The sequence below is a fragment of the Apteryx rowi genome, unplaced genomic scaffold (assembly GCF_003343035.1).
Source record: "Apteryx rowi isolate R43461 unplaced genomic scaffold, aptRow1 scaffold_1125, whole genome shotgun sequence".
NCBI lineage: Eukaryota > Metazoa > Chordata > Aves > Apterygiformes > Apterygidae > Apteryx > Apteryx rowi.
In genome coordinates this window covers 110,351-122,581 of record NW_020447337.1, presented here as the reverse complement: position 1 = coordinate 122,581, position 12,231 = coordinate 110,351, and the positions used below count along the sequence as shown (strand labels likewise).

General features: G+C 44.8%; 1 protein-coding gene across 6 annotated transcripts in view; it reads left to right on the top strand.

Annotated features, from left to right (window-relative positions):
* The window catches only part of VANGL1 (VANGL planar cell polarity protein 1), a 48,702-nt gene that overhangs the window by 11,254 nt on the left and 25,217 nt on the right, over window positions 1–12,231 (top strand). For 5 of the 6 annotated variants that reach the window (XR_003255504.1, XR_003255505.1, XM_026077852.1 and 2 more), the window contains exon 4: window positions 2,399–3,006. Coding sequence is in view for 4 of the 6 variants with exons in the window: in XM_026077852.1 (XP_025933637.1) it covers window positions 2,399–3,006 (608 nt within the window). In the remaining 2 variants the exon portion in view is untranslated. Of the gene's footprint in view, window positions 1–1,043; window positions 1,157–2,398; window positions 3,007–12,231 lie in introns of all 6 variants that reach the window. The other variant, XM_026077860.1, reaches the window with a different exon arrangement.

The following is a 12,231-nucleotide window of genomic DNA, read 5'->3' as shown; positions in this document are numbered from 1 at the left end:
AGCTTGCATCTTGGATAGACTCCAGTATCTGGAGTTCCAGCAATTGATGTGAAGGTGCATATTCATTTACAAGGAATGGCTGATGCTGCAGACATGGCGGACTGCAGAATGCAGGATGTTTCAGCGCCTCCTGGGCTGGATTTTTGGAATTTCAATTCTTGGTTGTTGGGCTCCTGCTCTGCACTTTCCAAAACAAAACAATGCTGTACTGTTTCCACCTAAGATGTATATGATAGTACTTGTAACAGTATTTTGTGATGATAGGTGGGCTGAATTTATGTACCTCCTCTTGGTGTTTTGTGATGAGATGTTTGTTTTCATGAGTCCCAGCTATTACTTTGAATAGATCTAAAGTTTCTAGTGAATTCATAAGCCCTTCTTGTTTTCATGAAGACCTCCTCAATGTGAATTTAAAAAAGTCAAAGAAAAATAAGCTGATGCATGAGCACGATTGTCTCCTAGTGAGTGGGGTGCCTTAGATTGGGTCCGATAGCTTTGTACCGCTGGAGCTTTAGACTCATGTTTCCATGTAACTGCATGATTTTTTTGCTTGTGCCTCTTAAAATGGGAAGAGCTGTTACAAGAGGTAGACTAAGACTAGGGCTGTGTGGCTTCTTCTCTGGGCTGTAGCCTTAAGGCACTGTGGTATTTATGTGCCTCTTCTCTCTTCTGCAGTTATTCAGTCCTTAAAATTGTAGAAATTATGCAGAGTTATTTCATACGTAAGCATAAAATACTTGAAATGCTTAGATTCCTTTACTGGAGACACCAGCAAAGAGGAAAATGTGATATGATTATGCTCCCTTTCAGGACATACTACAGTGCAGATATCTCTTCTGGGGCCTCTGTTTTGATGAGAAGTGTTTTTTGCGGGGGGGGGACCCCACTCAAATTAATTCAAGATGCTGACTGTTTGTGGTCTGTCTGTCTCAAAGCCCTACTGCTCTAGGCGGGGAGGTATTCGTGTCTTGGAGTGCATTAGAAGTTAAATTCCTGGAGCTGTTCAATGTAGTTATGCTGTCTCTGTCCACTCCTCTCCCAAGGTTTCTTGAAGACGTTTTCCCATAACTCTTTAAAAGAAGTGAATAATGGTTAAAAGGTGCTCTGATAAGCCAGAGGCTCCACAGTCATACAGTGCTGCAGCATGCTTATTTCTGTAGGTATCACGTCTCATGTTAAAAACAATACTTGTTTCTTTAAAGCAATGTGCTTTGATCAGCATGTGCAGTTGCAGAAGTCTGGGGAAAGATGGAAATCCTGTTAATGACATGGAAAGCAGAAGGATGCACTTGGGAGGGTGGGTAAAAGAACAAAACCTGCGCTTGTGAATGAACGTTTCAACTACAAAGACACAAGGTGCCAAGGAACAAAACACATGCTACCTAGAAGCATTTCTACTGTTCAGTGTGTACTTATGTGAAGTGTCAGGAATCTTAAACAGGGGTGGTGAGTCAAATCCGTACATGTCAGCCTAAGTCCTTAGCCACACCAGCACCAGGGAGGAGCAATTGGAGGCATAATGGATTGGGAGTACTGGCTTGCAGATGTCCTCTGAAGTCTGCTAGGGTAGAAATCTGACTCTTGGAGAACTTACTATAAACTGAAACTTGACTAGATGGCAACTGTATTTCAGGTAGGCTTCTTTGAGGCTGAATGGTATCTGACAATGTCCTAGACTCTAATACTGGTTACTTGGTAGTCTAGATCCCCTAAATTTAAAGCCCTATACCTGTAAATATCATCTTTGACCACTTGTGAATTGTTGGTTGAACTAAACTTTTATTAGAATATGTCAGCTAGTGTGTACAATATTCCCATATAGAAGAGTAAAAGCAAAAAGTGGAGGAACTTGCTGAAAGTACAGTTGCTTCTGTATTGATGGAAAAATAACGTGTGGACATGTTTTTGATTGTGTAATGATTATGACTGGCTGGAAACACTGAAATGAAAGTTTCCCTTCCAGGTGATTCTGTGGTGCACTTGCACCATGGAATTTGCAGGCTGGAAGGGTGCTAGTCCTAGCCTTGCATGTGGGAGCTGATGATTACTGCAGTTTCCAAGAGTTATGTGATATTACTTGTTAACCTCTGAGGTACAGTGAATGGCATAGAAAGCTGAGCTACCTGCTCTGCAGTTGCACCTTTTAAGCAGCACCTAAAGTTTAGTCACTGGTTTAGGCAAGCTGCTGCTGTTTCTAAATCTTTGTTAATTTTCAGGCTTGATGTTGAAAGTAGTACTTTTGCTTTGCTTTTTTTGTTGTTGTTTGTTTGTTTTTCTCTCCTGAGACTTACGTCTGTTACATTGTAGCAATCCCTTTCCAGACAAGAAAAATGGAAGACCTGGAACAAACCACTTGATTGTTTCACTCTTGTTTTTTGTTTATCTCTTCCTCTGTCAGGATGACAACTGGGGTGAGACCACAACAGCAATCACAGGCACCTCCGAGCACAGCATTTCCCAGGAGGACATTGCCAGGATCAGTAAAGATCTGGAGGACAGTGTTGGGTTGGACTGCAAACGTTACTTGGGCTTAACTGTGGCGACTGTTCTCGGACTCCTTGTCTTCCTCACCCCCATCGCCTTCATTTTGTTACCCCAGATCCTGTGGCGGGATGATCTGGAGCCATGTGGTACTGTCTGTGAGGGACTGTTCATCTCTGTGGCGTTTAAACTCGTCATTCTCCTGATTGGGACCTGGGCTCTGTTCTTCCGCCAGCCCAAGGCAGATATACCCAGGGTGTTTGTGTTTCGAGCCCTCTTGTTGGTCCTCATATTTCTGTTTGTGTTTTCCTACTGGCTCTTTTATGGTGTTCGCATTTTGGACTCGAAGGACACCAACTACCAAGGAATAGTGCAGTATGCAGTGTCTCTTGTGGATGCGCTACTCTTCATTCACTACCTGGCCATTGTGCTGCTTGAACTACGGCAGCTGCAGCCCATGTTCACTGTCAAGGTAGTTCGGTCAACGGATGGAGAATCGCGATATTACAGCTTGGGACACTTGAGGTAGGTACAAACCCTTGAAGTCCAGGGGTGTAGATAAATGTGGCTATGCTATAGCACAGAGCACCAAATGCTTTTGTTCCAGTGACATCACTGGAACTGGTTTCTGAATCTTTCCCTGGAGGAATCCCAGAGTCTCTCAGAAATTACCAGATTGAACCTCTCTTCCTTTCTGTGAGTGTGGGAAGGACCGTCCTTGCTTCAGAGGGCTAGTGTGCATTTCTGTAAATGAAAAGAGCTGATAGCACAATTTGAGGCTGGTCACTGGGCTAAGCCTGATGAGATCCTTGTTTTAAGTCTTCTCTGGGCCTCTTGCCCTGTCCCCTTACTGGAGGAAAGGGGAGAGGCTTCATTATTATCTGGCTGAGGGTGTCTGTGCTCTTCAGTTGGATGGGCCAGATGCCAGTTTGGGAGCACCTCTTCAGACCACGTGGAGCCATTTGTATCACTTTTCAGAGGCTGCTGACAGCAAGCCAGTCCCTTGTGTTCATGCGGCAGGGCTGAAGGAAGTAAGCAGCCCTATGTGAGAAAGCATTCAGCAGCTTACGTGCTGTTGACAACATCTGTTTGTCCTTACTGCCTTGTGCAGCCAAGAATCATGTGAGGGACCTGAATGAATGTCCCTTAGTTGGATCCAGCATCATTTGGATCCTACGTGAGCCATTAGTGGCCAGTTGAAACACTTCAGATGTTTGAGCTCTGAAGCCTGCTACTGTGACAAGCAGGGACTACCTTGAAGGACTCGGCCAGATAACTACACTGTGGAATCTGAAGGCTGCTTTCAGTAACTAGGTACTCTGTCCTTCTTCTTGAAGCCAGCAGTTGACTGAGTTTTGTGCTGCCTTGGAGGAAATAGCATTTGCTCCTTCTGAAGAAGTTGGCTTGATGCAACCAAAATTTCCCAGCAGTTTGTGTGCTTAGGAATACTAGTTTTAATGAATACTGGGGCACATGTAGGTGCAGGCAGCTTGTTTTTCTTGAAAGTGCTGTGATGCTGCTGGTTTGGTTCTGTAGCATGCTGGTATCTGCAGTTTCTGTCATTGGTATAGATCAGTTTGCTGGGTTAGATGAACCTGGAAGTGATTAGACCTTTCAGAGCTGTGCATTATCTTTAAGTATATGACTCATGCATGCCAGCTTCACCTTTCCTGCTGGGGTTAATGCTTTCCTCAACAAAGGTACAAGAAAGGACAGCTGTCTAAAAAGACTCCTTAGTTGCCGTGCCCTATGAAGCTGTCTAGAAATCTCCTTAGTTCTTGTGTGCTGTGAAGGTAGCAGTTGAAATCTGGGGATGATTCTCCAGACTGTGTGCACTTAAACGTCTGTTCAACTTATCTTGTCCAGATCCCTATGGCATGCGTATCTGTTGCAGATGGAGAGATTAGTGTCTTCTGGTTTAAGTGGATGTAGGAACAGTCCCCTGCAACCAATAGCTTAGTAGTGGAATTACTTTGAAGCAGATTTAGTGGTTGACACTCAAGTCTGGGATTTGACTCCTGGATGTTGTTCCTGGCTTAATGAAGGAGCTCATGGTCTTTTGAATAAGCTAGGCCTGGACTCTGCTGTATCTTCCTCCTCTGTAAAATGTGAAGGAGAGACCCTCTTCTGTAATGGAGGGGACTTCTATTGACTTACTGAAAGGTCACCTTCAGGGTTTAAAAAATTACCTAATCACTGCTGGTTTTCTTGTGAAATGAGACCAAAAATGAGATTTTGCTCATTAATTCCTCTGTAGTAAGTGGCAGCCTTTTGGACTAGGAAGAAGGGAAGAGGCCTGCCAAAGAGTTCCTCTGTGTTAGGGCTTTGTATCTTGAAGTGTGCCGGGGCACTTGTTATGTCAGTGAATACTGCACTGAAAGTTCATTTTGTGTGTGTGTGTGTGTGTGTATACATACCTGTGTATGCAATGTGCAGGTTTGGCTTGAGAGAGTTTGTTGGTTGCTTGGTACTAGATCACAGGTTTGTGTTCAGAGGAATTAAGTTTCTACTCTTGCCAGTATCTACATATGTGGCTTTAACAGTGTAAGTAATCTTGCTATCTGAGGCAAAGAATTTCTTTAAACCTCTGGAGAATCAAGGCCTAAAGACCTGTAGCACACAGGTTAGGAACAGTGTTCTCTAAATGCTCTCCTTGCAGCAAAGTATTTGAAATGCCTTGGGTGATGTAAGGGCAGCAAAGAATTGTTAAATTTAGGGTGAAATTTGAGATGTATGAAAAATTAATAATTTCTCATTTGTTGGCAAGCTGATTGCAATTTTGTTTGGCATATCGAATCCAAACCACGCAGAATGTAGGAGCTTCAGTGTCTTGTGTTACAGGAGAGTCTCATCAGACATGTCTAGTAATAGTAAACCAGTGCTGCTTTTTCCTTAGTTTCTGGCAGATGAGTATAACATGTATTGACACACACTTTGAAGTTCATGGGTTGCCTTTTTGTCTTTGTTAGTGTAAAGGTGGAACTGTATAGATTTGATCAGAGGCCAGATGTCTTCCAGCTAAGAGAACATTCACTTCCTCCCTCCCTCCCTTTTGCTAAAAGCAACAGGGGAGAGTTATTTACGTGTAAACCTTAAGAGCTGCTTGTCTTAATATGAGATCTGGCCCTAGTATGATAAACACTGTAAGAAGCTAGTGAAGGTGATACCTCCTTCATCTCATAATCCTAAGTCTTCAGAAGCTATATAAAATGTTAGAAAGTCACAAACTGGGAACATCTTTGCAGCCTGGTTTTAGCAAAGTCTTCACAAAGGCCTTGCCATGCTTGTCTGTGAAGTGTCAGTTAGGGTCATGGAGGGCTTGCCTCTGTCTGGGTGGCCCTGTGGCTGAGGCACTGGACTGGAACAGGAAGTCTGTTGGTGAAAAATGTTGGGCAGGGAAAATGTGAAGATGAGCATGGACTGTGTGAATTCTTCAGGAAGACAGAAGAAGCAGCCTCGCATGTGTGCTGCAGAAATGGTCATAACTATGATGGGGTATTATATCTACTACCTCTTGCTGCCTGTGGGCTCTTTCCATTCACCACAGTGTGTGCTCACCTCACCCCAGTACTTCTAAAGGTGTATCAGGTAGGTTGCTGGTACTGCCTCACAGGAGAACGTGTGCTTTAACAGGCATGGAAATCTCACTGCCTCCCAAAATCAATACCAAGCTTCCTCAGTCTTGCCTTTTGTCCTCTTAGAGCTCCCAAATCTCTAAAAGTTTTGGTCCCTGGCTCTGCATGGAGTCCCCCTTCCTCAAAAGCCCAGTGCACTTCAGAGGCTGGGGGCAAGAAGGCTCTCAGGACATCTTGTTCAGTGTTGCTTGTCAGACCAGCTCCAGATTTTTCATAGCAAAATTGCTGACATCAGCCTTTCAATCCAAACTGGAGTCTTTCAAATTGTTTTTTTTCTGATGAGGCGCGGAGAGTTGCTACACAAGTGTGAGGAGAAAACACTTTTTGAGGAAGAAGGGAAGAAATCAGCCACCCTTTTTTGAAAAACTGTTTTTGCCAGGCAGGGTACGGACAGGATTTTCCGCCTTCCCTGGCTCCAGGTTTAGGAAAGAAGATGAACATGCTGAGTTAGGTATTCCACTTTGCCCTGAGGATGCTAGGTCCAGGAGGGTAAGCATATCTGGGAGTAGTTCCCCAAATTCATAATATAATTAATCTATTAGTAGACTGGCTTGGTCCAACCCCCAGCGCTTTGACTGTAACTTTTCTTTTGAGAGACCTGACTGCATAAATGAGTGTTCCCTTTGGCAGTGACTCGTGGTGGTGGTGAGATAAAAATTAAATTGGAGTCCCCATGAAGATTGTGCCAAATCTCAGTTTACTAACTGTATGGCTGCTCCTGGTGGAAAGACTTGCTGCACAGGGGAATACTTCATGGTGATATGTATGGGTAAAGAGGAGGGAAGAGAGTAGATACAAGACAGAAAAGCCTGGGAAAACGTAAGAGAGGTAGGGTGGGGATGCTGGCAGGATTTGTGGAAGCAAGAAGAAAGGGAGACAAAGCATAGTAGCAGAGGCAGTAGATAACTTTTCTGTTGAGACATTGGTAGTTTGAGCTTAGACTTGGATTTGCAGGCCCTATGGATAGGGACATTGGCAGCATATGTCATTCACAGTTCAGTTCCTTCTGGATGGCTCAGAAATTATGTAGGAAATACACTGCTGGAGAAAACCCTCCTGTCTTTTCATTAGGATGCTAAATGTATTCTCTTCCTCTCCAGTGAATTGTCTTTCCCCACCCTAGAGCACTGCTAGTCTAGACAGCTCAGGAAAATGAATGGCTTCAAATGCACATGGTAATTACTGATCTGTAGCTATAGATTTGAGCTTTCGGCCCCAGTATAGTCTTGGTTTTCTGAGGTTAAGAATATCTATTAGTGGATCTTTCTCCTACCTTTTTCTTTTAAGTTGGGATGTGAGGTGCACAATCATGACAGTTCATTCATATGTTGGGCTATATGAAGCACTGAGGGATCCAGTCTGCTTTTCCATTCTCCCTGGCATAGGTTTACCTTTATGAACAAGCTGGCTGGGAAGCTAATCTAAATAAGAGAAGCTTAGCACTCAAATATTAGCTGCATATGAAAAAAGTCTGTTAGCGTTGCCTGTCCCTCTGCAAGACATCTGCATTTGGATGGACATTTGCCGAACTGTGGTTTAAAAACCCAAGAAGGGGACAGGTGCTTCCTCAAAACTGGTATATAGCTCTGCAGGGCCTGCACCCTCTCTAGAGCAGTTGTCTGTATCTCAGTGAGAATCTTGTAGCATGTACATGCTCACAAACATGGAGAGTAGATGCACCAATGGAGCAAATGCACAAACAGATTTACTGAAAGGGGAGCCTGTGTTGCGAAAGGAGTGATGCACTTCCTTCGTAAGAGGGAAGCAGCACTACGTTTATTGCAGTAAGACAGTGACTTAACAAAGTTCAATCGTAAATAAGAACGATTTAACAAGGTTTGATTGGCAAGGTTCACTCAGTTATTTACTGCATGAAGGACAGGGTCAGATGTGTGTGCAACGGAGACCCTCCCGTTGAGTCATGAGGTTCAGACTGGACCCCCTTGCTTTCCAAACTCCTTTGGAGAGGAGCCTAGGTGTGGCTGGATCCAGTCCTAGTCCCAGACTTGGTCAATGGTTTATGTCTAAGGAATTATGTGCACAATTGGTCAGAGATATAACTTGGCAAAGTTTTGTGAAGTTTGCAGAAGTTCAGCATGCTATTAATCACTTACCGAGGATCTGTTGCGGGTAAGGAATCTCTCAACCTCGAGGAGTAACCTTGAGAGGTGTCCCTGCTCAAGAGGAGGTTCTGCAGTGCAGCCCACTGCCATGGAGGAGAGCTCAATGGGCTCTGGGCTGCCCCCTATTTATGGGGGGGGAGATGATTGACTCATAGTCATATTTGCATACTAGACAGGCTTTAGTTGGCTCATGCTCAACTAGCCCCTACATATGTGCTGTTTACAGGGAGGTCAGGTTGAGGGGGAGAGAGCCCATCAGTGCGGGGGAAAAGGAGCACACCATCACAGTCTGTCACCCAGCCAAACTGAAACAACTACTCTGCTGCCTCTTTATGGGGTGCTTGACCCGCAGGTGATGGTCACCCATATACCTTTAATGCAGCTGTAACAGAATTGTGCAGTGGAAGCTGATGTCCCTGCTGATCCAGCTCTTTAGGGTTAGCAGTCTTGTATCTATTGAACCTGTCACTTGTAAAACTGATCTCTAGGCTGTCAGTATTTACTGACCTAATCTGATAAACTCTCTTATGTGTGTGCCTTGGTGCCACTGGAGCCACGTTCCCTAGTAAGGATGGGGAAGGTAGCAGGAGTGAACACAGGGCTAAAGACTGGGAAGAAGCTTTTTCATACCATAGCTTGCATTTGTAAGCCTTTCCCAGAGCTGGGTATCTGATCTTGCAGCAGCTAGGTGTTGCTCAAATATGCCTCCCCTACCAAGGGTGACATTTTTCTAATTAGCAAGAATACATGGTGCAATATTTGAGCTGCACAGAAAACTCTTGCCTAGACTTGTGTCAACACTTCTCTAGATTGTGCTGTCATAAAATCTCCCTACCCCACAAAAAGGAAAGCTTCCATGGCATATACAGACAGCTTTGCCCCTGTTCTCTAGTATGGTGAAATATATCGGCGTAACCACTGGTTTAGTATACTGGATCTCTTGCCTGGGGCAGGAACTGCCATAATGCTGCATTCTGGTGAGAGAACATGCACAATGTCCATCAGGTGGTCACAGGTGGGACTGCAGAACTCTGCATGCTCCCATTCTTGAGCTTGCAGAACTTCCTGTCCACAGTTGTGTGGCATGGGCAGTTGAGTATTAGGACCATTGGCGTACATTGGTGTAATGCTGTACCTGGCACTCTGGGCTTGTGCACTCCTTTCTTCTGCCCTCTGCGATATGTATACAGTTTGCTTGGACTTCATTCCCAGGGGCTAAAAGGCCTCGACCCTCCTTTCTCCATGGAGTTTCTTCAACCCTCACCATCTTCCAGAGTGATAAACACTGTGATGAAAGAGATTGAGCTGGTGGGTTTTGCCTTGTTCTGTAGCAAAACATCTCATCTGTCCTGCTGCCTTGATTATACGAGCTTCCTAGAACAGCATGTTCCATAAACTAGCTACTTTGCACAGCAGTTCTGTCACTAAAGCCTCTAGTCTATGTGGAACTAGCCTTGTTCCCGAATGCATTTTTTCAGTCCTGAAATCTGTTACACTGCTTGCATGAGGTGACAGGGTGAGCACATGCATGTCCTTCCCCCTCTTCACCAAACCTGATGAGTGCCACCATTAAATATGCTCTCCTCCCAAGAAGTTCTGAATGGCCAGCTAAATGGGTGTTAATTGCATCTGCAGGTGTGAAGCTCCTGAAGAAACTGAGCTGTCTGCTCCACAGCAGCTTCTTAGTACTAACTTGTAGGTGTCAGTCTTGTGACCTCCAAGCAGATGTCTTCCCAGAGACAGTTCACGCAGTTCAAGTCACTGGGTGTTGAGAACCACCTTTTTGTAACTGATACTCTCCAAGGCTGGGCCCCTTCTCTGTACTCCCATGCTTTGAGCTTGCAGAACTCACTGTCCACAGTTGTGTGGCATGAGCAGTTGAGCATTAGGACCATTCAAACACCCCATACCATGGAGTAGTGATCTGAGGGAAGGAAGCTCTGGCTTGGGGCTGATCTATTAATGACTTAATGGGGAAAAAACTTCCAGCCTCATTCTTAGTCCTTCTTAGTCACTAGCTATGCCTTTCCCCCTCTCCCTTTGTCTGCTCCCTTGCCTCCAGGAGGATGCTGCCACAGAGAAGAGCAGTTTGCCTGGTTGATCTTGCCATGAGGATACTAGTGGAATCACATATGTGAATTTTCCAGCAACCTCTGAAAAACCTTGTGCTGTTTCTTGCAGAGCAGGGAACAGGCTCCTTTGATGCTCAAGATGAGTTATGGGAACAGTGCCTGATTCTGTTTTATGAGGGTCTGTTTGATGGTGCATGAGATGTGTCGTCAACAAAAGACTAACTAGGGCTTCTTGCTTGGGCCAGAGCAACACCTACTTAAGATGATGCTTAGTTGTGATAGTAGTGAAGAGCAGAGTCTGGGAGTGCCAGATGCTTCTCATTACAGAGGGGAGGTGAAGGAGTCTAGGACTGACCATCAGTATGTGGCTGCATGTGGTGCAGTGAAGTCCATCTCCAAAGCCTGGGAGGGCTCTGTCCTTCTGCAAGGAGCATGTTTTCCTAGCCTCTTCCTTTTCTGTGTACACATTTCAGAAAGTTTTATACATGACTTAGAGCTTCTCTTCATTTTGCTAGGGGTGACAGAGCTCAGGGACTTGAAGTGTCGAAGGTTATCTTCCTGCCTCTTTCCCCTGTTTGATCTTGGTTTTGTTGCTCACTCTTATATGTATCTCCCCACTATGACTGTGGGGAACCTTCTGTGAGGTTCAATAAAACCAGATGTGTCAATAAAATAACAATATAAACCTGAACTGATACAGGCTCATAGACTTTGCTTTCCAGAAGACCAGAGTGCATTTACACTTCCTCCCACAAGCCCCTGCACATTCCCCCACACAACCTTTCCTGTCTTTTTCTACAAGAGGAGCACGGAGCTGAGCACACCAGACCACAGCCCAGGTAACAGTTGCATTCTGCTCCTGTAGCTGCACCAAGCAGCAATGACTGGTAGCACAGGGTGATTGTTATACCCTGGAGCGGTCTTACATTTTTGGAATACTTAATACTTTAAAAGTTTACGAGTGTACTTGCAAATGAAGGACCTGCAGTCAATTATTAATCCCCCTGGCTAGTACAGTGTTACTTGCTCTCTGACAGGGAGCTGCTGGGCTTTGTCCTTCTGAAAGAAGGTATGGAGGAAATGCCATTGGTTTCATCTGCAGTGATTTTCCTTCTTTTTGGTTTGCTCTTGCAAAATCGACAATGCCCAGAAGTACAAAAACAGCATGCACTCCAGCCTACCCTGTACTTAAGGGGTTTGTCATGTCATTTCGTTTTTCCCCCCTGCTGTCTGTACCCTCCAAACTGCTGATGTATACCACCCACAGAGGCAGATGGTCTCCCTAAGCTCCTGAATGAATTCTGTGGCCGTTAGGATAAAAGTGTCTTCAAATGCTGCAAAAAATCCACCCCCTCAACCTTCAACATCCATTTCTTGTGGTGAATGATGAAATACAAATATTCTGCAAAGGAGTGAGCTGTGTGCCCTTTGGGGAATGGAGTGGGCTTAGTTTTTGTTAAGTGTGCAAGAAGTTGTAAATTCACAATTATCATAGAGCACAACCCAAATCATATGTCTAAGAAGACTGGAAGCTAATTCTTGACCTCACCCTGAAGGAAAAGGAAAAAGTTAATAGGGAGTTAGATGGTAGTAAAAGAAAATTCTTTGCCACGAAACTGAGGGCAGTATTTTAAGTTATAACTTGATTCCCCCTTCAAACATTCACCCCTTTAAATACACTGCTGTGCTTAACTTCACCTTATGCAGTTTAGCTCAAGTGGGGACATCGGCTGAAACTTTGAGGAGAACTGTTCTGGCTGACAGCACAACAGGCCTTTGTCCCAAAGGACCCTAGTTGCCGTGTGAAGGCTGCTGACCCTGGTTTGTATTCCCTAAGTCTCTGTGAAGAGTCAGCTGCAGCCTTTTGGGGGATGGATTTGAGGATGCTTAGCTTGGAGAACTGTAGACCGTGTTTGTAAG